Here is a 26,299-nt window from a genome sequence, read left to right as displayed (position 1 = left end):
ACTCCCCTCCATGAAACAAATCTAGAAGAAAAAAAAAAAATAAAGCCCACATTTCCTTTTCACAATTAAAGCTTACCTTCTGTCAAATTTTAAAACAACAAAAATGCTCTCAACCAAAGTTCTCACTCTTTTTCTTGAAATAAATACTTATTTTTTTTTAAGATTTTATTTATTTATTTGACAGACAGAGATCACAGGTAGGCAGAGAGGCAGGCAGAGAGAGAGAGAGGGAAGCAGGCTCCCCGCCGAGCAGAAAGCCCGATGAGGGACTCGATCCCAGGACCCTGAGACCATGACCCGAGCCGAAGGCAGCGGCTTAACCCACTGAGCCACCCAGGCGCCCCAAAATAAATACTTATTTTTAAATAACTTATCAATTTATAAAAACCTTTAAAACTTTAGACATAATTCCATGTAACTCCACAGCTAGAACCATAAGGCTTTTGAACGGACAAGAAAATATTTTGTACATAGGCTATCTGATTAAATCAAAGTATTTATGAGATGGTTATAAAACTATACAATACTATTGTTCATATACTACTTCCAGAAAGTATTATTATTTTTATTTCCTGATTTGAAACTCAGGTCAGCTGGCCAGCATGAAAATAAATGAAGATATTAAAAAATGAAGAAAGCTATTGCCTGAGTCACCTAACACATACTTAAAAAGTTAGGTTTCAGAAAACACGTTTTTTTTTTTTTTTTCCTTAAGTTAGGTAAGGGATACACAGTTATTTTCTTTGTTGTTTCTTTGTTATTGTTCTTTAAATCCCTCTTATGCATTTTTCACTATATGTATGTATACAACATTTCTCAATTTTTTTTTTTAACTGAAGAATATCATTCCAAACTTTGGGGGCTGCCTCTGCCTTTACCAGTAATCTCTCCCAATCTTCTAAATGGCCATTTTCAAAACTAGTTTCCTAAATACTCTATTTCTTTACATTGAAGATAGCAAACAAAGAACACACAGCCATAAAGATACTAAACAAAGAATACAGTGCCCACGTACTCTGGCAGGTCTGACAACTACTAAAGAGTCCTTACTGAAGTACGTTAGAGAATTAGAAATGAAGCTCCTCCCTCCAGTACATTAAAAAATTTTTAAGGGCAGGACTGCATTTTATTCACAGCCTTTAGCAGACAGTTTCACATTTAATATTTGTGGAACTAAATGAACCTTAAATGGTTATTACTGTGTAGGCACGACAGTACCTACCCATCATTTTCTAAACTAAATGTAAGATCTCTATTTGCAAAACAGAAAAATTTATTTCACTGTTGGGTTTCTATGAAATCTAAGTCCAGGATATGTAGCTACGAATGTGCAAGGGTATGATTTTCTTTTCATGTTTACAAAATGGCTTTGCATACAACACAATCTCTATTGTCTCATTAATAAAAATACCAATACTTTTTAAGAAGTGAAGTAATAAATAATAAGACATCATTCTAGCTATCTATAATATGTGTAGTTGGCAATACATATTTTACAAGGATCTGATTAGTAATATTCTTTGTTCTTTATGTAAAATTTCTCTCACAAGAGGAATCTTAGGTCAGGTCTAGCCTGTTACATTCTCTAATTTTCTTGGGATGAGAGACAATTTACCCAGTGGTACTGACGTTAACATCTAGTAACTGTTAGTGGCAAACTTAAAGAGGGAACCTGAGATTTGACCTACTTTGCCTCACTTTCTCTTCTTCACCTTCCAAAGGAGGATAGGGGTTTTGAGCCAAAAACAAGTAATTCAGTGTGTGGCTTTGTGTACTAAGCAACAAAGTGAAACTATCTGCCCTGGAACTACTGCTTTTTGGATTTTCTTAGTTCTGTTCTCCTTTTTGTCTCTATGTCTGTCTGTCTGTCTCTCTAGAGGCTTATGTGGTAAAAGAAATCTGGAGCTGCCTTTATCTTATTCCATTTAAAGAAGATCAAATAGAGTAGGGCTCAGGGTTCCTTATACCAGCTTCCAGTCTAGGGAAATAAGCTCTCAAGATCACTTAATCAGGTCAGTTCACAAAACTGAAAGGTATATATACAGAGCCAGAGCCAAAGGTAATACATCCAAGCTCTTGCCTGGATATTCTCTAAGCATGTTGTGTCCCTGGAGATATCAGACACAGAATAGAAACTCAATGGAAAATTCAACTGAGGCAGAGGTCCTGATCTTCTCTATATTTACCATGCCTTCAACATTAAAAAAGGTGCCAAAATAAACTTAATAAGGACTTTGATGGCTATTTTCAAAAACTAAATTTGGCTGTTTTCCACAGTATTTTGTTTAGGGAAAAGAACAAAGAAACTAGAAAATAAACTAGAAAATAAGGAATAAGACTTACAAAATCATTAGCATTTTTAATTACTGTGGAAAAACAAAATCGATGAACAATATATCTTCTCTCTTGTAAGGAGCCTGTTCTGTCCTCATATATTACCTCTCCAATATCCAACAACAGAAGGGCAGTTAGTATAATGCCATCAGATCTATTATTTCCTTATCTTTAAATCATTACAAAATTAAATATACATGTAACTAATATTTTTGCCTCACTAGACATCTTTGATATGCTGATTTCCCAAGTAAATCTTATAATAAATATTTTACATATCCTTCTGTTAATTCCATTTTTTTCTCTTCTTCCTCATTCCTATCCCCCTTCCACTACTAACTCACCCTTCTTTTCTCTCCTCTCCTCATGTTCCCTTGTCTATGCCACAGAAGAGTACCACAAAAACTTGAGGGCACTGCTTAAGCCTCCTAGGTTTGCTGACCTCAAGTTTACAAATCCAGTTCTAGAAATTTGATTATCACCTATTTATGTATACTTTCATCTCAATTCTAAATTCAAAGACCAAATCAGACAAGAGTTCAGTGCTAAGGAGATGACAAAAATATCAGCCACTAATAAACTACTATAGTATCTGAAAGTATACGTGAACAAACAAGGTTGAGATTCAGGTTCTGTGTAAGCATGTGGTTAAACAATCAGCATTCTGGACTCTTCCAGAATCATAAGGCAATGAAAAAGTTCTGAGGAATTACCTTTTATAAATATTCTTCAGGACAAAGCATATGTTTAAATTTTGTCATGCAGGATGCTTTGCTGTTCTGCCACAGTCTCATCAGCTGAATAAGCTCTTAACCACACCACGGGAAAAGGGAAAGAGGAGAGCCCTATGGACATCTAAGACTACATGTGTTACTCTCTTCCATTTTTGTTAAAGTTCTGCAAAGGTTTTAAAGAGTTCCCCTCCTTGCACGGGGAATAAGCTAGGTTTCTCATGAAAGCCATACGCAATCTGTTTTACCATAAGTCAGAATTACTAAATCCAGAAAATTAAAACAGATGCATACTTAACAAGAAAACTATTAACCTGAGGGAGGTGGTAAACAACAAAAGTCAGAAATATTCTAGATTGTCACTACATGACTTGTTTTTCAAGTTTTGCTTTCATTTTAGACCGTCATCATATAACCAACTTTTCAAGCTTCATTTACATGCCATCATACACACCCCTCTTCTTCATATAGCCAAAATGAACTTTCTAGTTTCTCAAATCCTTCAGGTTTTTGCTCCTCATTCATCACCTATATAATTGTGATTCCTCACCTGTTACACTTTTCCTCACAGTAACTCCACCTCATCTCCTTTAATTCTTTGGACTGCATAAAAATACTGTCTGCTTGCACAGTTTTTTTATTAAGCCTCATGTAATAAATTTTTAACTGAACATCCCCATTGCATTTTGCAAAGTAAGAAGGTCTTTACAATGCCTAGAGCAGTGCCTGACAAAAAATATAAATCAATAATAATCTGGCATACAAGTATTAAGAATTCATAATGCCACAGGAGGCTTGAGACTCTGTCCACAAACCAACTCTCCACCTACCCTATTTCTTACTCCCATCACTCACCCTGTTTCGATTCCACCGCTCCCTGCAAGCTGGTTTCTCTTCCCAGAATGGAACCTACTGTTACCTATTTATCCTTCACGTCAGGCAACAGGATGTCAGGAAAGGATCAGCCGATTTACCACTCCTCCCACTCCCAGAAGATTTCATAATTACATCCCACCCCCCTGTTATTTCCTCCAATAGAGTGATTCCCTGAGGGGATCCTCTGTTAAACTTGCCAATGTCCAGTTTATCTCTCTACCTCCAGCACGTACAGCAACAGCTGGTAAACATGCCGTTCTCGGATAAAAGCGGAGAAGGGAAAGGAGGAGGGAAGGGGGTCGATACAGGTTGTTTTCTTCAAGTTCCTTATCAAACCTTTCAACAAGTAATTTAAATTCTCTGTGGTTTTAATCCCCTGTATTTGTGACCCATGTGTGGGTGTGTGGAGCATTAAGGACTATCTTATCGAGGCTCTGAAGAATTTCAGGAAGTAAAGAGCCCACACCAAAAAATGATCTGGACATTTTTTGTTGTAGAAAAATCGAATGCACCAAACAAATAATGTAAGTGTTAATTAGGCAAAGTAATACACAGAGAGGACAAATTCAGAAGTCCTAGGAGACCTCACCCACCCAGCACATGACCTGGCAAGTATTTAGAATTTAAATTAGTGTGCTGCAATCACGCCTCCCTATTCTGAACACATTCATCTTGGCGGTTGGCCCCGTTCCTTAGAACAGTTTTAGTCCCTTTCCCGCCGCCCTCATTCACCTCTCAAAGTCCACGCCCGGCTCTGGGCACTGCGTCCCCACGCCCAGCAGAGGGCAGAGGGCCTCTGCGATAGCCTCACACGGAACATGCCGCTGAGCCCGGGACGGGTCTCTGTTTGGAATTCGTGTGGAGAAGCGCTAAAGTCCACTACACAGCGACAAGCTAGAGTCCTCTCTCGCATGACATTTCAAGTACGGTCCTGCGGCCACTCAGTCCTGCACGCCGCAGGGCGGACAGCGACCCCTTCCTCTCCCCCCAGACCTTCTTCCGCTTTCCGCTCCCTTCTTCCGTTCCCCCAGACTCTCTCCCCTTGCCCGGCCTCCCTTCGTTCCGCCGCGTGCGTTCACCTGTCTCGAGTCCTGGTCCCTTTTCGCAGCCTCTTTACCTCGCCCGCACCCCTCCTTTCCCAGAGTCCTTTTCCGTTGTCCATCCGGCTCGCCTGATCCCGGAAATCCGGCCCCGCCGCCGAGGGCCCATTCTGCCGTGCTGCGGCGGGCCTGTGTAGACCCTCCCTTGGGTCGTGAGCGAACCTGGGGTTAATGGACCCGCTTCGCGTTTTCGGTTCTGTGACACAGAGTTAAGGGCTGGTCCCGCAAAGCCTGCAGACTCCATTTATTTTTCAGGCTTCCTGTATACGTGGGAAGAGTGGAGGGAGAAGAAAGCTAGGTTGGGGCATTTTGAAACAGAAGGGGAGAGGAAAGTACCAAAAGCTTTTACTTCTTGAACATTTTTTCTGCGTTGCTGAACGGGGGAAGTATTTGTCGTCGTCGTCGTCGTCGTCGTCTTCTTCTTCTTCTTTTTAATTTTTTTTTTTTTTTAACGATTACTCAACATATGCTCTGCGTGTGATACGATTTTTGGAAGGCTCAGAAGGCCTAGAATTCTGTGCCAATACCTATCCTATGGAGCAAACAGGACTGTCTTTGGAAGACAGCTGCAAAGGAAGGCCATTTTCCCCTAGGATTAGGATCGTCAAAAGGAGTTTCGGAAGGTATAGATCTTACTAAATTAGGGAACATCTGGTGGGAGGAACAGAAAGTGCCAAGAAGAGGAGATGATAAGCAAGTTTTAAGGTATGGAGAAGTGGATAGTAGGGAAGAAATGAGAACCAAGTTTGGACCGACGGGAAGAAGTCCAAATATTGAAAGTATTTCATTTCAGTTTAATATGAAATGAGCAGCCATTACACCTTGGAGCAGGAAATCCACTTGATTAAATGGTGATTTGGGAGAATTAGTTTGTAGAGTGGGGGTAACTAGATGTATTGTTTTTTTTTTTGTTTTTTTTTTTTTTTAATTTTTTATTTGACAGAGAGAGAAATCACAAGCAGGCAGAGAGGCAGGCAGATAGGAAGGGAGAAGCAGGCTCCCTGCTGAGCAGAGAGCCCGATGTGGGGCTCGATCCCAGGACCCTGGGATCACGACCTGAGCCGAAGGCAGAGGCTTAACCCACTGAGCCACCCAGGTGCCCCTAGATGTATTGTTTTTGCCATTAATTTGTATGTGGATATATGGTACTGCACAAGTTCTTTATATAGGTGTATGGGACTGCAGCTTTCCAAGGATGGCAGCCATGGCTAAGAGGTTTGACCTTTAACATTTTTTGGCTAGATTCCCTGATGGTGTCTTTCTTAAGTTCAAACAAAGTATTTCTTTAGGGATGATAACTATCTCATGCCTTGTCCTTTTGCCAGCATTCAGTTGCTAGTTGCTAGTTGTGAGAATTTACCAACAAGCTGAGGAGATACAATGTTTTAAAAGTTTTTAGAATACACACACTATCAAAAGAGGTCCAAAGCACCTTAGGGATTTGGAAGAGACAAAGGAGGTTGGCAACTAGTGAAAATTCAAGGAAGGTGGCCCAAAAAGAGGGCATTTATGCATTTTCAGTCCTATCACTAATATGCTAACAGATATAACAGCATTTCTTTTTTCAATAGTGCTTAAGTAGTGTCTTTTTACCCACAGGTGTACAAGTGTAATAGGAGGGAATGGGAATTTGCAGTGAGGTGTCTGGTGGTGTTGGGTAGTGTAATAGAAACTGCACAGGTTGAATTGTCACACAAAGAAAACTTATTTGCAGCAAATGAGATCGTGTTGAATGGCTTCCAAAGCCATTGATTCCCTGAAAGAGGGTAAATGGATTCCTTTTGTTTAGGGTTAGGATGAATATTTAGATAGGGAAGCCTTGTCATCCTATGTATAGGCAGTCATAAGGTCATGTATGAGCCTAAGGAAACATGTCTATACATACATTATGTGTTATGCAGATAAGGCTGAGGCTCATTCTTGGGTGTAGATTAGTATTATAATAAGGTAAAGATCATTGTAGGTCATTCTAGAGGTCACTCTGTGGTCCATCTGTGTAGGCATAAATCATATTTAGCTTAAATGGTGTGGGTGGACTGGGCAGGTGGGGTGGCAGGAGGTCTTGTCTGGACAATCCCCATCCCCTGGGGAGAGATTCCTTTGCCTGAGTCAAAAAGAAAGCTGGAAAGAAGAGCTTAGGGGAAAATATAAGACAAAAGTTAGCAAGTATAAACGAGTGGGCACCAAAGTCCAGGTCTTGGTGTCAAGCCCATAAATTGGAACCTATTTTGAGGTTAAAACACACAAAAAAAGAATTTAACAAAGGTTGGTAAGTACAAGCAGATGGGAGCTGGGAGGGCTGAGACCAAAATATCTGGTACTTGCTTCCCATATCCTGTAGAAAAAGGGAAAGGTTTTCTACTTCAAGACTTAGTCTTTCTAACTTTTTTTCTTTTCCAGTAGCATTCTGATTGTTCATCTGTATGTATAGCATTTCAGTGTACTTGCACATACAACCTAGTGTCAAAATACATTTTACTCTAATAATGGTGTGCCACACCACAAACTAAAAGGTAATGCACTGTAATATTAGCAGGTCGTACTGAGTTATTTTTTAACTACTGGCTCAATAAGCAAATATTGGATGACAATTTCTTTAATCATTTGCTTTTTTATGAAATACATATCCAGGTATTTTCCCCTTCCTTCACTTGACTGTTAAACTGCTTTCTTCCTTTTACTCCATATCATGTTTTATAGTTAAAACTTTCAATACAGAGATCATCCACTATCTAAAAGTTACCATTAAACCTTTCCTAAGGCAAAATGGCATAAAGCAAAGAAGAAATTACTATTAATTTATGGAAAAATGTTTGAGCAACCCCAGGCCCAAAATAGAACCTCTTGTAGGCTTTTTTGATACTTAAAACACATCTTGTTAACAGATGCACAATATAAATTGAGATAAAGCACATCATGAGGGATAGAAGCAGAAAAATGTTCACCTTTAGTCCAGAAGGTTGACCTATAGCCTGCATAGTTCTCATAAGGATCAAATATTTACTGGTTGCTCCATTCTTAAAGGCCCTTATGACTGCCTGAACATCTCACTGATAGTTAAAAATCAAACTGAGTGATAAGCACCAGAGAAATCCTACAAAAGTAGTTTTATGATTAGAAATTGGAGGAAGACATTTTATGATCTAATAAACTCCCTGCATGTCCCCTGCTTCTTGAGCACTAAGCATATAACCATCAGCTTCATACAACAAAACTACATCTCTTTGTGCCCATGGGTCCTGTCCCCATGCCATAATAAAACTACCTTTTGCATGGAAAATGTCAAGAATTCTATCTTGAGAGCGCCTGGGTGGCTTAGTTGGTTAAACGTCTGCCTTCAACTCAGGTCGTGATCCCAGGATCCTGGGATCAAGTCCCACCTTGGGCTCCCTGCTCTGCAGGGAGTCTGTTTCTCCCTCTGCCCCTCCCCCAGTTGGCTCACGCTCACTCTCTCTCTCTCTCTTTCTCTCTCTCCGTGTCTCAGATAAATAAAAATCTTAAAAAAAAAAAAAAAGAATTCTATCTTGACCATTTGCTCATGGCCCCACATCATCACAGATGTTCACAAATACAGTTCAAAGATAAGGCAGCTTGATGCTGAGATGCGGAGTATAATTCCCAGGGAAGGAGATGGCAGTGCCACTCTTGTTGCTCAGGGTGCAGGCTTCCTCTACAATAACTTGCTGCAAAACCAATGCTGAATACTATTTTTGCTTGCCTCACTTCCTGAATAGTAAGAGCTACTCCCTGGTATCCTCCCAGCTATTTTTAAAAGAAGGTTGGCATTAGGAAAAAAACCTATCACATAGATATAACTGCTAATATTTGAGAATATTTTTAAAATATAGATTGATATATTCTATCTATGGGAATGTGTATCTAGTTATATATATGTCCACATTCATATATGTATGTATATACCTATAAAATCTGTAATATTTAGCAAAATAAAATACATAAAGATTTCTCCACATTGTAAGTATTTTATTTTTTTAAAGATTTTATTTATTTATTTGACAGACAGAGATCAGAAGTAGGCAGAGAGGCAGGCAGAGAGGGGAGGAAGCAGGCTCCCTGCCAAGCAGAGAGCCCGATGCGGGGCTCAATCCCAGGACCCTGAGATCATGACCTGAGCTGAAGGCAGAAGCCCTAACCCACTGAGCCACCCAGGCACCCCTTGGTAAGTATTTTAAATTGATGTTTAATGATTTGTTAATGTTCTCTCACTTTTTAAAGATGTGCCTTTTATAAGCAGCATTTAATTCAATCTAAGAGTTTTTACCTTTTAGGGGAGTTTAAATCATTTACACTCATATAATATATACTCTTTACTCTGAGATTAATTTCAGAATATTTAAAATACATAAAATTTTTGAACTCCATTAAAATGGCAATATCAGTATTTGATTTGGTTACTTTTTTGAAATCAGTTTTAATCTCCAACTATGAATATTTCAAATGATAGGGAAACGGAAAACATTTTTACTAAGTTGTATTTACTCTTTAGCAGATAGTGCTTGTGTGGTAAGCAGAATAATGGCAACACTCAAGTCCATTCATTTCTAATCCCTAGAAACTGAATAAATTATCTTGGCAGGCAAAACAGACTTTGTAAATAACTAAGTTTAGAATCCTGAGATAGAAAGATTACCCTGGATGGTCTGCATAGTTCTTGGCCCAACATAGTCCAAAAATTCATGGCCAGAGTGAAACTATGCCCTCTAGATACAACAAGACTACCCAACTAGACAGAATGCCTAGTAGCAATTCACTTTGTTCTTTGAACCTAATAGGTTCAATAGGTTCTAATAGGTTCTTTGAACCTAATAGTCAGAACCCAGAAAGTATACTGACCAACTAAATCATTATGTATGAACTTAACCACATCTGAAATTTGAAGGCACTTAATTGTTTCTCAGCTGTTATGGAAAAGGCCCTTTTGGAAGTATGGTTTCATTCCTAGATTCACTTAGCTCTAGAGTAGGATATTTGAGAGCCATATGCTTTGCAAGATACTTCAGCTAAAGTGCAGATATTTCTTTTCAAGGAGATGTTCAACAAAAAAAGCTTAATACAATTTTACTAAGTGTTTTGGAGACTTCTCCTAATAAGATGTCAATATATGGCGGACCCTAAAACTCTCCTATAATACTAACAGGAATGTTGCCTCCATACTCTCTGTTCATTTCTTGGTGGTTATGTGGTCACCACAATTGCCCATTATTATCCACTTTGGGGTGGACAAATGAGCCAGGCTTTGTGGTGTCTTTTGTGTGAAAAAACAGAAACAAAAACTTACAGACAAGGAAAGCCGATAAGCTATTGACAAATGGTTTAATAGCAGAGAAGGATACACTAGGAGCTAGAAGAAGGATTTTGCATACTTGGGGAAAACATGTACCACTATGGAAATAATGTGGAGGTCCTCAAAAAATTAAAAATGTAACTACCATTTGATTCAGCAATTTCACTTCTGGGAATACATCCAAAGGAAACAAAAACATTAACTCAAAAAGATATTTGCACCCCCATGTTCATATCAAAATTATTTATAATATTCAAGGCAATATTAGGAAATGACCTAACTATGCACTGATGGATAGATGGATAGAGAAGTTGTGAATATAGATAATACATATATAATGGAATATTATCCAGTCATAAAAAAGGAAATCCTACCATTTGTGACAACATGGATGGCCCCTAAAGACATTATGCAAGGTGAAATTAGACAACAAAGGACAAAGACTGCATGATCTCATTTATATGTGTATCCTAAAAATAAACCAAACTCAGAAAAAGATACTTGTGGTTACCAGAAGTAGAAGATGGGGGAAGGAGAAAATTGGAAGAAGGTAGTCAAAAGGTACAAACTGCCAGCTTGCCTGGCTGGCTCTGTCAGTAGAGCCCACAACTCTTGATCTCAGGATTGTGAATTTGAGCCCCACATTGAGTGGAGAGATTACTTTAAAAAAATAAAATCTTGGGGCACCTGGGTGGTTCAACCAATTAAGCATCTGCCTTGGCTCAGGTCATGATCTCAGGGTCCTGGGATAGAGCCCCGCATCAGCTCTCCCTCTGCCTCCTCCCAGCTCCTCAGGCTCTATCTCTATCACTGTCTCTCTCAAATAAAATCTTTTAAAAAAGAGATACAAACTTAAGTTATAAGGTAAGTGGGTACTAGGGATCTAATGTCCAACATGATGATTACAGCTAATACTGTTATATGATATAGAAAAAAGTTAAGAAAGTAAATCCTAAGACCTGTCATCACAAGGAAATTTTTTTCCTCTTTTTTCTTCTTTTTATTCTGTCTGTATGAGAAGCTGGATGTTAGCTGAACCTATTGTAGTAATCATTTCATTTCAAAATATATGTAAATCAAATCATCATGTTATACTCCTTGAACACACAGTGATGTATGTCAATTATTTCTCAATAAAACTGGAATAATTAATTAATTAATTAATTAATCTTGTGCATTGTTGGTGGGAATGTAAACTGGCACGGCCACCGGAAAACAGTAGGAAGGTTCCTTAAAAATTTCAAAATAGAACTATCATATGATCCAGTGATCCGCTTCTGTGTATATATCCAAAGGAAATGAAAATAGGACCCTGAAGAGATATCTGCACTGCCTTGTTCATTTCAGCATTATTCCCATTAACAAAGATATTGAAACAATATAAATGTTCATCAGTGGATAAATGGAGAAAGAATATATACACATACCACATCTACATAGCGTATACATACATACATACACACAATGGGATATCATTGAGCTATGAAAAAGAAGGAAATCCTGCTGTTTGCAACATGATGGATGGATCATGAGGGCATTATGCTAAGTGAAATAAGTTAGAGACAGATCAATGTTGTATATCACTTACATGTGGAATCTAAAAAAAAATCCAAACTTACAGAGACAGATTAGAAAGATGGTTACCAGGGTCTTGTGGATGAGGAAAGTGGGGGAGAAACTGGTCAAAAAGTACAAAATTTCAGTTATGTAAGATGAATAAATTCTGGAGATTTAATGTACAGCATAGTGACTATAGTTAACAATACTATGTTGTATACTTGAAATTTGCGGAGAGTAGATCTTAAGTGTTCTCACCACACACACAAAAGATAGCTATGTAAAATGATGGATACGTAATTAGTTTCATTGTGATCATCATTTCACAACATAGATGCATATTAAAGTATCACATGGTATACTTTATAAAATTTTATTTGCCAATTATATCTCCATGAAGCTAGGGAGGAAAAAAGAAAAAGTGACATAAAGACATCTTCAACTATTACTGCTGAATTTCTATTTCTCTAAGTTTATTTCTTTTCCCAATTTTGTTAATTTTTTCTTCATGTATTTTATGGCTTTAATTATAGGTAAATATATGGTTATGAGTGTTATATCTTCCTAAGGATGACACTATTACCATTCTTAAAATTCTCTCTTTATCTCTTGTAACATTTTTTAAAAGACCAATTTGTCTTACATTGGTATAGGCATTCCTGCTTTCTTCTTATTGTTTACATGATATATCTTTTCCATCATTTTACCTTCAACCTATTTGTGTCTATAAATCTAAAGGTGTCTACCCTAGGGAGCATACACTTTGTTCTTGTTTTTTTTCATCCAGTGTGACAATCTGCCTTTTTATCAGACTGTTTAATTCACTCACATTTCATGTTATGGATGTAGTTGAGTGTTGTTTATTGTAAAATAACAATCTGCCATTTTACTTTCTGCTTTCTGTCACATAATTTTTATTCCTTTATTTTTTCTTTACTTCTTAGCTTTCCGTTAATGAATACTTTCTAGTATTACATTTTATTTCCTTTTTTCATTGTTTTGTGGTTATTTTCTTAGTGGCTGCTGTAGGTCTTGCCATATACATTTTAACATATCAAGGTCTACTTCAGATTTATACTAACTTAATTCCAGTAACATACAGAAATGTTACTTTTTTAGAGTTATTTTTTCTGCCTTTTGGTGCCATTATTTTTATACATATTATATCTGTAAATGTTACAATCACAATAGTACATTGTTGTAAGTGTTGATGTATATAATTGTAAGACTTTGAAAGAAGCTGAGAGAAGAAAGGAGAGCAAGTATATATTTATAGTGTTTATTATATTAACCTTCTTATTTATCACTCATGGTTCCCTTCATTTATCCCATACATTGGAGTTATGGGGTCCATGTGGGGTCATATCATTACTTCAATACAACTTTGTTCCCACCAATCTCCTCTTTGCTGTTATTAGCAAGTATATTACATTTCTCTATGTTATAAACCTAACAATACACTTATATGTATGTAGTTTTATGTAGATGCTTTTAAAATCAATTAAGAGAAGAAAGGGGAAATAGTATACATTTATAGGATGTCTTATAATTACACAATTGTTTTACCAGTGCTCTTTTTCTTTGCTATTTGTCATATGATTTCCAGTTACTTTCTGAGGTCACTTCTTTCAGCCTGAAGTTTTTTTGGTGTGGTTTTTTTTAGTATTTCTTGATAGTTGGGTTCTCTTACAGTGAAATCTTTTAATTTTTGTTTATTTGACATTGTCTTTATATTTCAGCTTCATTGTGCTACTTCCAGATTTCCTCTTTAGATAAAGATGTCTTTAGATAAAAATCCTTCAACATTTGACGATGGTGTTTCTCTGTATAACCCTTTGTGTTTTTCCTACTTGGAGTTTGTTGAACCTCTTGGGTGTGCTGATTAATTTTTTAATCAGATATGGGAAATTTGGGTATTACTTCTTTGAATAAGTTTTTTGTGGTTTTATTTATTTGTTTACTTTTTTCTTCCTCTCCCCTCTCCTGGTTATTCCATTGTAGGTATGTTGGTGGGATTAATGTGTCATACATACTCTGAGGCTCTGTCCATTTTTCCTTCATTCTTTTTGTTCTTGAAGATTTTAAAAAAAAAATTTTATTTATACTCTAGTTAGTTAACATACAGAACAATATTGGTTTTAGGACTAGAATTCAGTGATACATCACTTACATACAACACCCAATGCTTGTCATAACAAGTGCCTTCCTTGGTATCCATCACACATCAGCTCATCCTCCACCCACTTCCCTCCATCACCCCTCAGTTTGTTCTCTATTTTTAAGAGTCTCTTATGGTTTGTTTCCTTCTTTCTCTCTTTTTCTTCCCCCCTCCTATATGGTCATCTGTTTTGTTTCTTAAATTCCACATATGAGTGAAATCATACGGTATTTGTCTTCTCTGGCTGACTTATTTTGCTTAGCATAATACACTAGCTCCAACCACATGATTGCAAATGGTAAGACTCCGTTCTTTTTTTTTTTTTTTAAGATTTTATTTATTTATTTGACAGACAGAGATCACAAGTAGTCAGAGAGACAGGCAGAGAGAGGAGCGTAAGGGGAAGCAGCCTCCCCACTGAGCAGAGAGCCCGATGCGGGGCTCGATCCCAGGACCCTGAGATCATGACCTGAGCCGAAGGCAGAGGCTTTAACCCACTGAGCCACCCAGGCACCCCAAGACTCCATTCTTTTTGATGGCTGAGTAATCTAGTGTGTGTGTGTGTGTGTGTGTGGTGTGTGTGCATGTATACCACATCATCTTTACCGATTCATCAGTGTTGGACATTTGGACTCTTCTCATAGTTTAGCTATTGTTGATAATGTTGCTATAAACATTGGGGTGCATGTACCGCTTCAAATCTATGTTTTTGTATCCTTTGGGTAAATACCTAGTAATTCAATTGTTGGGTTTTTAACTTTTTTGAGGAACCACCGTACTGTTTTCCAGAGTTACTCCACCAATTTGCATTCCCATCAGCAGTATAAGAGGGTTCTCCTTTCTTCACATCCTCACCATTTTTTTGGATACACACTTTTATTGTTTTTAAGAGCACCTTTAGATTTGAGCTTTCTCGTGCTGTCTTTTAAATAAAGTTACTTCCTTTGGCAGACCTACAGAATTCTCTATTCAAAGACCTACCTTTTTCTTCTAAGAAAAAAAAAACTCTGAGCTGTGGAACTGGGGTAGAGACTTCTCTATGTATGGTACCCTTCCTTTAGGAAGAGGTACTGAGTATAGGCAGTCACTTCTGGCCCTCTTGGCTTCCTCTCCCTTGATGGAACTTTCACCCTACAGAAGAGCTGGTGTGAAAGAAATCAAGGTGTCAGTCTAACATACACACTTATGTTAGAGCCTCTATCCTATGAATAGGGGCTAGGTCAAACAGGAGACTATTACTTCTCATGAAGTCACCTGGAATCTAAAGGATGGGAACAGATTGTGATTCAAATGCTCCAGATTCTCATTATTCTTACTGAGTTTTAGATTTTCTTGAATAAATGTATATTTATTTATTGTAGGCCCTTATGCCAATTTCTATATACATTAAATGGTTGTGGCTTTTTAGGGCACCTGGGTGGCTCAGTGGGTTAAGCCTCTGCCTTCAGCTCAGGTCATCTTCTCAGGGTCCTAGGATGGAGCCCCTCATTGGGCTCCCTGCTTAGTGGGGAGTCTGCTTCTGCCTGTGCCCTGATTTCTGTGCTCTCTCTCTGTCTCTCTCCTCCTCTCAAATAAATGGACAAAATCTTTAAACATAGATAAATAAGTAGTTGTGGCTTTTGGAATAATTATTACCAATTATGCTTATTTGGCTGTAGAATGAATCCATAAAGCTCCTAGTGCTGCCATTCCAGAAATGGGACTCCTAAAATTGGTTACTTTTGAGAGAGTAACTTTAATTACATTGGGAAGAGAGAACAAAAATGATTAAGAACTCAAATGGTAGTGGTGAAGTGAAGGCAAAGGCTATAAACTACTCTTTTAGAAGTTTTGATGCAAGGTAGGGTAGCTCTAAAAGTATAGAGAAGTACAGGGGTGGAGAGGTCTTTTGTTTTGTTTTGTTTTGTTTTTTAAAGATTTCCCTTGAGTAAACATGGAAGGAAAGATTAATTGGAAAAGCCATTGTATATCTTTTGATTAAAAAAAAAGGTATAATAGCATGTCTTGAGATGAAAGACAGGAAACTTAAAGAAGTTATGAAATCTGGCTTTGATCTTGCTAAAGCATTGATTCTCATGTATGTGCAAGGGAATTGCACAGTAGAATTTTCCAGTGCCTTTTTTTGCCTCCCTCAGAAGCAGACCTAATCTAAGGGCTCAGTGCTAGCAGATTATTGAAAGTAACCAGGTACACAGATGAGATGAAGTGAAGAGGGAAGAGAAGGAGGTGTCATTAATGACGCTACCACAGTGGGAAAGTAGAGCCTAATCCCTGGGAAGCTCTGGAAAATAATGCAAAAGACATGTACAAGAATTCTCCCTTCCAAGGAAGGAGGACAGCTATATATCCTCACACTAGTGAGTCACTGGTAAGTGTCTCTGGGGGTATCAATTTCTGACCATTTTGGCCTGATGTCAGCTTCAGCAAAGTGGATCCTGGTAGCCTAAAGGTAGCTCTTTGACAAAGATGCAAGAACTAAATGTGGCAAATTTTTTTTTTAGAGGATTTTATTTATTTGGCAGAGAGAGGTCACAAGTAGGCAGAGAGGCAGGCAGAGAGAGGGGGGAAGCAGGCTCCCTGCCGAGCAGAGAGTCCGATGCGGGGCTCGATCCCAGGACCCTGAGATCATGACCTGAGCTGAAGGCAGAGGCTTAACCCACTGAGCCACCCAGGCGCCTCTTAAATGTGGCAAATTATGCTGGTATGCATGGAAATTAGGGACAATGCATCAACAGTGCCTACTACACAAGGGAGTTTTTCAAACCCACTTGCCTGTACTCTTCTCTTTCCTCAACCACTACCCTGAATTCTGATTACCCTTGAATTCTGATTACAACTATTGAGAAAAGGTGTGTATAAACATGTCATCAAGATGCCCCAGGATTTAATAGCCTCAGCATATTAGTTAAAGAAGTCAAATAAGACAGAAGTCAAATGAGACAAAGTTTCCACTGGGACTGAATAAGACCACTGAGAGACTGGGTGGGTGGGGGGGAGAGAAAAACACTTTTTGAAATTTCTTCAGTGAATATGATTGAGTCCACAAAAAGGACCTAAGTTTCCTGAAATCGAGATGAAAATTGCAAGAATTTTAAAAGATCCAGTCAGCACTATCTTGACATATGGTAACATTAGATGTTAAAAGGAACAGAAGCGAAGAGTGTGAGTGGAACAGTAATCAAGATTTATGGGTTGATATAAGTTAGTGTAAGGTTAAAGAGACTGGGGACTCAAAGATGCCAGAAAGAAGAGCAGAACTGAAATGAGCATGGGATTAGGCTAAATAGAGAGGTAAGGGAAGACAAAAGACACCCTAATGTACTGAGACTCCAGAAGGGGAGGGGAAATCAGAGGCTATCTGATGGCAAAGCTTAAGTGCAAGAAATATGGGAGGAAACAGATCTGGCACAAAGAATCTAGAAAGAGGTAGAGCCTTGAGATTTAATCTTCAAAGTGGAGAATTCAGAGCGGTGAGACTGACTGAAGTGGAGACAAAAGGTTTTAGAAATATGGAGCTTGAGAAATTATGAGACAAAGCTCTCTCATGAGTCATTTATGTGTGTAATGGCAAGGGTTCAAAAGAGGAAGAAAATCCTTGACCTAGTATTAAAGTTATAAAAAGAGGGGCACCTGGGTAACAGGCCGGCTTCTCCCTCTCCCTTTGCATGCTACTCCTCTTGCTTGTTCTGTCAAATAAATAAAAATGAATAAAATCTTTAAAAATAAATTAATAGGGGCACCTGGGTGGTTCAGTGGGTTAAGCCTCTGCCTTCAGCTCAGATCATGATCTCAGGGTCCTGGGATCGAGCCCCAAGTCGTTGGGCTCTCTGCTCAGTGGGGAGCCTGCTTCCCCCTCTCTCTCTGCCTGCTGCTCTGCCTACTTGTGAGTCTCCACTGTATGGAAATCCTTACAACACATCTCAAGGGAGGTGTCACTGATTTCATTTTATCGATAGGGAAACTGAGATGAGGTGGTTAAATAAATTGCCAAAGGCCTCACAGCTTCTAAATGCAAAAGTTATAACTCGAACCCAAATCTTGTGGGTTGTTTTCTTTACGGTGCTTCAATAATTGTTATGTTTCTCTTTTATATCTATACTGCATGCTGAATATACTGAATATTTTTTTAAAAATCCCTTCCTCCTTTGGTTTCTTATACATTTTTAGAGCTTCTTCTACCTCATTTTTTTCTTTACTCAGATTTATGTCTGAGTAAAAAGAAAGGGTATTTTAAGACTGCCTACAGATCCAGCCCCGCATCGGGCTCTCTGCTCAGCAGGGAGCCTGCTTCCCCCCCCCCACCCCCGCCCCCTGCCTGCCTACTTGTGATATCTCTCTCTCTCTCTCTCTCTCTGTCAAATAAATAAAAAGATTTAAAAAAAAAAAAAAAGACTGCCCGCAAACATTTCTGGCTGCGTGATTACACAGCCAGGCTGACGTAGAGATAGGGAGTGAGTAGAGCATTCAAAACTGATATTCCCAGCATTAGGTTCAATATTCTTAATTCCTGTTTTATATTCCCCGTGCAGGACCTGAACCAACTTGTCCTCTAATTCCTTTCTTGGTCTGGGTCTATTTCGCAAAAGAATGAACTTCACTGCCAGTTGGCGTATTGCCAGTGTGGGACTGCGGAGAGAAACTGAAGGGTGTCCTCTTGGGCTTCTCAGTTTCTCATCTCCTGTGTAACCATTCCCCTGCAATAAAGCCCTCTGTTTTATTTTTATGTATGTATTTTTTTTAAGATTTTATTTATTTATTTGAGAGAGAGAGAGTGAGAGAGAGCATGAGAAGGGAGAGGGTCAGAGGTAGAAGCAGACTCCCCGTGGAGCTGGAAGCCTGATATGGGTCTCCCTCCTGGGACTCTGGGATCATGACGTGAGCTGAAGGCAGTTGCATAATCAACTGAGCCACCCAGGCACCCAGTCCTGCTGTTTTAAAGACTCAGGTGGTTTTTCATATGATACCGTTTTTATGTGGAACCTAAAAAAACAAGCAAACGAATAAACAAAGAAAAAGCAAAAACAGACTCGTAAATCTAGAGAACCAGCTGATGGTGGGCAAAGAGGAAGGGGAGTGGAAGATACAGTCTTCCAGTTACGGGATGAGTAAGGCAAGGGGCTAAAATGCACAGCGTAGTCCACAGTATTATAATATAGTCCATGGTATTATAATATAGTTGTATAATATAGTCCATGGTGTTATAATAGTATTATTGTATGGTAACTGATGGTAGCTACTACACTTGGGGTGAGCATAGCATAACAGAGAGAGTTGTTTAATCACTATATTATACACCCGAACCTGATGAAACATTGTGTGTCAACTCTATTTCAATTTAAAAAAAAAAAAAAAAAAGAATTCAGGTAGTTTTTGTTTTCCTGATTGGACCTTGACACTTACCCCCAAATACCTTATACTTCCTTATAAAGACCCATGCACTTTTGATGGTATATTTAATAAGTATACATTTAATATATATACTCTGTGCACTTGTGAGTGTATATTTAATAAATATCTTCTTAGCCAACCTCTGTGTTTCATGAGGGCAGAGACCAGGCCTGTCTCCTTCACCCCTGTACTGTAGTAATTGCCAGGTGAGAGGTGTTTAATACTTATTTGTTGAACAAATAAATGGATAAGTAAGATGTGGCATACATTTTTTTCTCTCTTCAAAGTATCTGTCATCTCCTCACTTATTCTCACCCTGAAATAACAAGGTAAAATAACAACAAAAGTGGCGAGGATGCGGAGGAAGGGGATCCCTCCTACACTGTTGGTGGGAATGAAAGCTGGTGCAATCACTCTGGAAAACAGCATGGAGGTTCCTCAAAAAGTTGAAAATAGAGCTACCCTATGACCCAGCAATTGCACTACTGGGTATTTACCCTAAAGATACAAATGTAGTGATCCAAAGGGGCACGTGCACCCGAATGTTTATAGCAGCAGTGTCCACAATAGCCAAACTGTGGAAAGAACCTAGATGTCCATCAACAGATGAATGGATAAAGAAGAAGTGGTATATATACACAATGGAATACTATGCAGCCATCAAAAGAAATGAAATCTTGCCATTTGCGACGACATGGATGGAACTAGGGGGTATTATGCTTAGCAAAATAAGTCAATCCGAGAAAGACAACTATCATATGATCTCCCTGATATGAGGAAGTAGAGATGCAACGTGGGGGGTTTGGGGGGTAGGAAAGGAATAAATGAAACAAGATGGGATCGGGAGGGAGACAAACCATAAGAGACTCTTAAGCTCACAAAACAAACTGAGGGTGACCGAGGGGAGGGGGGTAGGGAGAGGGTGGTGGGGTTATGGACATTGGGGAGGGTATGTGCTATGGTGAGTGCTGTGAAGTGTGTAAACCTGGCAATTCACAGACCTGTACCCCTGGGGATAAAAATATATTATATGTGTATAAAAAATTAAAAAAAATTAATTAAAAAAAGACCAGAGGAGCAGAATAGTAAGCCTAAAAACAGAAGCACACATAAACAGAAAGCTCTTATATGACACATGTCATTGCTAACCAACAGAGACAATATGGACAATTTAATAAATGGTGTTAAATCATTGGCTATACATATGGAAAAATAAGCTATTCCATATGTTATATTATACACAAAAATAATTATCAGATTAAAACTCCTAGATATGATAAGGAAATGTGTAAGAATTATGACTTTGGGACAAAAAAAGAATAAAGAAGTTTGACTTCGCTAAGGAGTTAAAAAATAAACCACATACAGGGACAAGACATCTGTAGCAGAAGAGGAGTCCAGCTCCTGGCTAAAACGCTATGTGCGATTTTTCAGCTCTGATCACAGGCGATTACAAAGGCTTTGCCCAACAGGCCTCGTGGAGGAAACTGCCTTCCCCATACTGGATGTGTGCAGCCTGCACATGGTGGCCTCGGTGTCTTCGAGGGAGCTGCCGTCAAGCACTCAGGCCTCATGGGGTGGTGCTCTTCGAATATTTGCCTTAAATTCCTAAGTTTCTGTATCTGAGGCCTCTGGTAGAGGCCTTCTTCAGGTACCTCTGGTGAGACCACCTTGTGGGGGAGAGAAGGGGAAGAGAGAAGACACTTGTCTCCACCTGCCTGTACATTCCTACTCCCAGCCTTTCCCCCTAAGCCTCTGCCCATCGAAGGTTCATAAAACTGATGGAGCATTTCGTTTGGTTCTCCCTCCACAGGAAGATGACTTCCATGTCTGGGCTGATTTACCTGGCCCTTAACTGATGCACCTTTCCATGGGGAGAAATAGAAGGGAAGTGAGGAGTCAGTGCTTTCTCCAGTTGTAGCCTCCTGCTCATATCATGGGAGTAAGTCATTAAATGCCCATCTTTCTCGTTTGGGGGTTCTTGTTTTAATAGGCTTCTATGATACACGATAGCTCAACTCACTCTCCCAGCTCTGTTGAGCTCCTGACAATGCATGATTGATAAATGGTTAATATCCAGAATATAAAATGTTTTCCTACAAATCAACAAAAGAAAAAATTTTGGAAATGGGGAAAGAATCCAGAGAGTTCACACAAAGGAGATGAAGGGGCCATAAACACATCAATGATGCTTAAACTTTTCACACCTATGAGACAGATAAAAGTTAGAAGTTGATAATATAAAGTGTTGGCAAGGATGTGAATAAATAGGAACCCCAATATGCTGGTGGTAGAAGTGCTTATTTGTACTATGACTTTGGAGAACAAGAATCCTAACTGGTACTGGTACAAGGTACAACATATGCAGAAACCAACATCATGAATCTTGTAAATAGTGTACTCTCTGTTATTTTGCATTTTGGAAGAGTCATTTGTGATTAATCAAAAGAAAACACGATAAATACCACACTTGTGTTGCCAGGAAATTTTTTTTTTTAAAGATTTTACTTATCCATTTGTCAGAGAGATAGAGCACAAGCAGGGGAATGACAGGCAGAGGGAGAAGCAGGATCCCTGCTGAGCAAGGAGCCTGATGGGGTACTCAATCCTGGGGCCCCAGAATCATGACCTGAACCTGAGGCGGATACCCAACCCACTGAGCCACCCGGGTGTCCCACTACCAGGAAATCTTATCACTCCTTGTTTGTTTAAGTTTTATTTTCTTTTTTTCTCTTCCACTTAAGGTCATCAGTTTAATTTGCTAGAAAACCCAACTAATGTTACTATACTTAATTCAGTTTAAATCCAAGTAGAGGTAATCAGAGATTTTTTATATTTTATTGCAATTTTAAAGTAACCTAAAATTATTGCTCTGAACTCTTTATCTTTTAATAAAGATCATCCTGTAAACATCTACATGTTCAGAGTCACCACATAGTTTACTGAGTTCATCATAAAGATATTCTTCTTAGATACAGATTTCAAATTTGTTCATCAATATATCACCTAACTTTTGGTGTTCCAGTTTCAAAATGTAGGAATGAGCATTACAAGTCTAATAAAAAATACTTTAATTCCTACTGAATAGAAAGAAGCTTAAGCTACAAAGAATCTACATCAGAGTTTTTTCCAAATTTTTTTTTATGAACTCCTAAAACAGGGTTGTTCATAAACAATATACTAGATGGATATAATTTTAAAAACAGAATTGATGATATAATTAGCAGGGAGGAAAGAATTCAAGGAAATTGCATTTAATAGGATGAAGGCAGTCATTTTTTTATTGATAAAATTCACAAGGAACAGCATGTGTGTTTATTGGTTAAGGAGTAATCTGCATGTATTAAAAAATATTGCATTGAAATATATGATATCAAAACTATTTTTATAAGATTTTATTTATTTATTTATTTTAAATTAACATATAATGTATTATTTGTTTCAGGGGTACAGGTCTGTGAAGGATTTTATTTATTTATTTGACAGAGAGACAGAGAGCACAAGCAAGGGGAGCAGCAGAGGGAGAGGGAGAAACAGACTCTTCGCTGAGTAGACAGCTCAACACAGAACTCAATCCCAAGACTCTGAGATCATGACCTTAGCCGAAGGCAGACACTTAACGGACTGAGCCACCCAGGCATCCCCCCCAATACAAATAAACAACAAAACCTCAAAACTATTCTAACTGAGAGGAAAAGCACCCAAAACTCTATTTTAATAGAAAATAACATACTTTTCTCAGTCCTTGATAGATAAAGTAGGCAGAAATTGTATCTCCAGATAATCTGATGATATAATTAATAAAATATATTAATTTCCCCAAATTTGTGCCCTATAAACAATACAACTTCTTTCTTTTTTTTTTTTTTTTACAACTTATTTCTTAATAACAATGGAAAATTTACAAAGATTGATCATTGAGCCACAAAGGAAGTTTCAAATTACAAAAAACATAAGTGGCATAGGCATCATCTCTGAATATAACGCAATAAAACCAATGTAATAATAAAAGTATGAACAAAAAAAATCATTTAAAACTCAAAGGGATTTCATCACATTTTCATTCCTGAAGAAATCAAACTTGTAGTGCGCCTGGGTGGCTCAGTGAGTTAAAGCCTCTGCCTTCCGCTCAGGTCATGATCCCGGGATCCTGGAATTGAGCTCCACATAGGACTCTCTGCTCAGCAGGGAGCCTACTTCCCCCTCTCTCTCTCTCTGCCTGCTTCTCTGCCTACTTGTGATCTCTGTCTGTCAAATAAATAAACTCTTTAAAAAAAAAAAGAAATCAAACTTGCACTTAAAAATTAAAGTGAGTCTTTATAAACATACATTCTTAAATCTCTAAATAAAAATTAAGCAAAATTAATTCAGTCATATGCCGAAAGTAATACACTTATTTTAAGTGACTCTAATTAAGAAATACTAGAATAGTTTTATATTAGAATATATATTCATTTAATTAACTCAATCAATAAGTCAAAGCCAAAATATATAATTATCTCACTAGAAACCAAAACAAAATTCAATAAAGCTCAAAATCCATTCCTGCTGAAAGACTCATCACAATAAAAAGTTATTTTTTGTCCATATTTATTAGTATCTATTTAGTATTCCATTTTCTGGTATTGGCAAAGTATTTTATTATAGACTAACCTTCTTAACCAAGAACAGCTAGAAAAACTGATCAAAACTCCAAAGGGCATCAGTTATCCACTACAACGATATTGTTGAGTTATCTGGCTCCGGGCTAGGAGGTGAGCTTCTCTGAGTTCCCTTCTAAATCCCACCTGGATACTCTGGCATGATGGCTCCAAGTCTTTCTACTCAAACAAGAGGAAATGTAAGGCATGTACTTCATTGAAATAAAGCAGTGCACACCTCCTTCCCTCCATCCACAGTGCTCAAGAGAGGGGCAAGAAAAATGTTTACCCCATGATCTGAAGCCATTTGAGGATGCCAGAATAAACCCAAGCCTGCCACACGGATCAGAGACAGATCAATTTACAAGTCCCATACTATGGAAATTAATATTCACTACTGTCAGGAGTATATTTTTTTAAAAAATACCTAAATAGTCCAGAAAAAACATCTAGAAAGTTTCCTCCAAATTGCACACTGTATCCAAATTTCTTTATTTTTCACCTTTGGGTATTGCTACATAAACCTGCCAGTGTTATTAATGTATCTTCCTGTTATTCCTTGCTTTACTAAATATGGGGAGATCAGAGAAGCAGGTCCTTAAAAGAAGCAAGTGTTATTGCTTTTGAAGGAGGAACAGCTCTGCCTTTCCCTTTTCTAATGCTTAGGGTGCTGCAGGCCTTCGCAGGGGAGTTATGTGCAAAAGGAAAAAAAAAAAAAGCTAGATCTATTGAATGTCCAAAAAAACTAATCTATAAAACAAAAATACTTTCCTCAAATCTTAGGAAATATTTGGCCTTAATAAAGAGCTTTCAAAATCTGTGTTGATGATAGACTGAAAACTTCATACTGTGTGTTTTGTCTTCCTAAACCATTTTGGTATGTAAGGTTTTAAACTTGTGACTTCTACAGAAGTTTTTTATTTGTTATCTTCACACATAGACTGCCTAGTTAGTGGACTCAATTTTTTTTTAAGACATTATTTATTTATTTGACAGAGAGAGATCACAAGTAGGCAGAGAGACAGGCAGAGAGAGAGGGGGAAGCAGACTCCCCACTGAGCAGAGAGCCCGATGTGGGGCTCGATCCCAGGACCCCAAGATCATGACCCGAGCCGAAGACAGAGGCCTAACCCACTGAGCCACCCAGGCGCCCCTCAAACGTTTTTGTACCCCACTCCCATCACATTGTAGGCTGTTCTTACCTGTGCTCCTGTTTCTCTCTCATGGTTCTGAGGCAAGTGGGACTGTTGCCTCTTTGTTTTCTCATAACAGTCTTTATTCACTTCTTTCATGCATACATTACCCTGGCAAGTAACAGCTTTTAAATTTATTCCTTTTTTTTCTTCTTCCTTTCTTCCTCCCTTTCCTTTCCTTTCATCTCCTCTCCTCTCCTCTCCCCTCCTTTCCTACTTGCTACTAACTATATCACCTAGGTCCAATGCTGAGCTTTTTAATATTTCTCTCATGTCAATTTCTCAACATCAGTGTTTAAGTTCCCCCCCACCCCCCCACCCCCCCAAAAAATAATGAGCATTGAAAATGGAAACACAACAGTGTTGTTTAGCGCCTCCACATTGTTCCGGTATGTAATCTGAAAAAATTTGAAACTGAAAGCATGATAAGCTCAGACACATATTAAATTAGGATAAGTGTGTTCTTTATAAAAACAAAACCACAAGTGAAAAATAGAAGACCTGTAAGAAATCTGACAGTAACATATTGAGGGGATGGAAGTTTTTATAGTTAAGAGCAAAAGGCCCCATAATGAAGATCAATTGAATACCCAAACCCATTTTTGAAAGGAATTTAATTTAGTTTGATCTATGTCTATAGAAGGAAATAAATGCTTCATACATTAAGTCTGTAAATTGAGGAACATGTAGTTGGTAAAATACAACACCGTATATATCATTAATTTAGAGTTGAACTGGAAAGATGGAGGGACAGGAAGACAATCAAAAGGAAGAGGGAGAAAATAGATATACAGGCAGGAGAGGGTAGGGAAAGAACGTGGGCAAGTAAGTTTGCTGAGCAGTCTAAATCAGGCACTCTATTGGTGCTTTGTTTATTTATTTTTTAAAATTTAACTCTCACAGAATGCTGAGAAGCGGCGTTCATCAGGCACTTTTACTGATAGAAATTATCTTGTGGGTTAACCTGAGACTGGGCTCTAGATAGGGGTATTTCACCCTTCCCATCCTTCTGCCTTT

General features: G+C 38.3%; 1 protein-coding gene and 1 long non-coding RNA gene across 4 annotated transcripts in view; one reads left to right on the top strand and one right to left on the bottom strand.

Annotated features, from left to right (window-relative positions):
* The window catches only part of ECHDC1 (ethylmalonyl-CoA decarboxylase 1), a 67,927-nt gene extending 62,814 nt beyond the window's left edge, over positions 1-5,113 (bottom strand). The window contains exon 1 of one of the 3 annotated variants that reach the window (XM_080807161.1): positions 5,021-5,113. Coding sequence is in view for 1 of the 3 variants with exons in the window: in XM_080807159.1 (XP_080663285.1) it covers positions 4,674-4,854 (181 nt within the window). In the remaining 2 variants the exon portion in view is untranslated. Of the gene's footprint in view, positions 1-3,920; positions 4,021-4,673 lie in introns of those variants that run through there. The other 2 variants (XM_080807159.1, XM_080807160.1) reach the window with 2 other exon arrangements.
* A 4-nt stretch (positions 5,114-5,117) lies between these two features.
* LOC308345207 lies at positions 5,118-19,392 on the top strand. Its single transcript, XR_013967042.1, has 3 exons — positions 5,118-5,664; positions 9,062-9,221; positions 18,591-19,392. It is a non-coding gene; the product is annotated as an uncharacterized lncRNA (long non-coding RNA).
* The last annotated feature ends 6,907 nt before the right edge of the window (positions 19,393-26,299 follow it).

The sequence above is a fragment of the Martes martes genome, assembly GCF_963455335.1.
Source record: "Martes martes genome assembly, chromosome: 6".
Classification (NCBI taxonomy): Eukaryota; Metazoa; Chordata; class Mammalia; order Carnivora; family Mustelidae; genus Martes; species Martes martes.
Note: the sequence above shows the minus strand (reverse complement) of the source record. Positions and strands in the feature narration are given on the sequence as shown.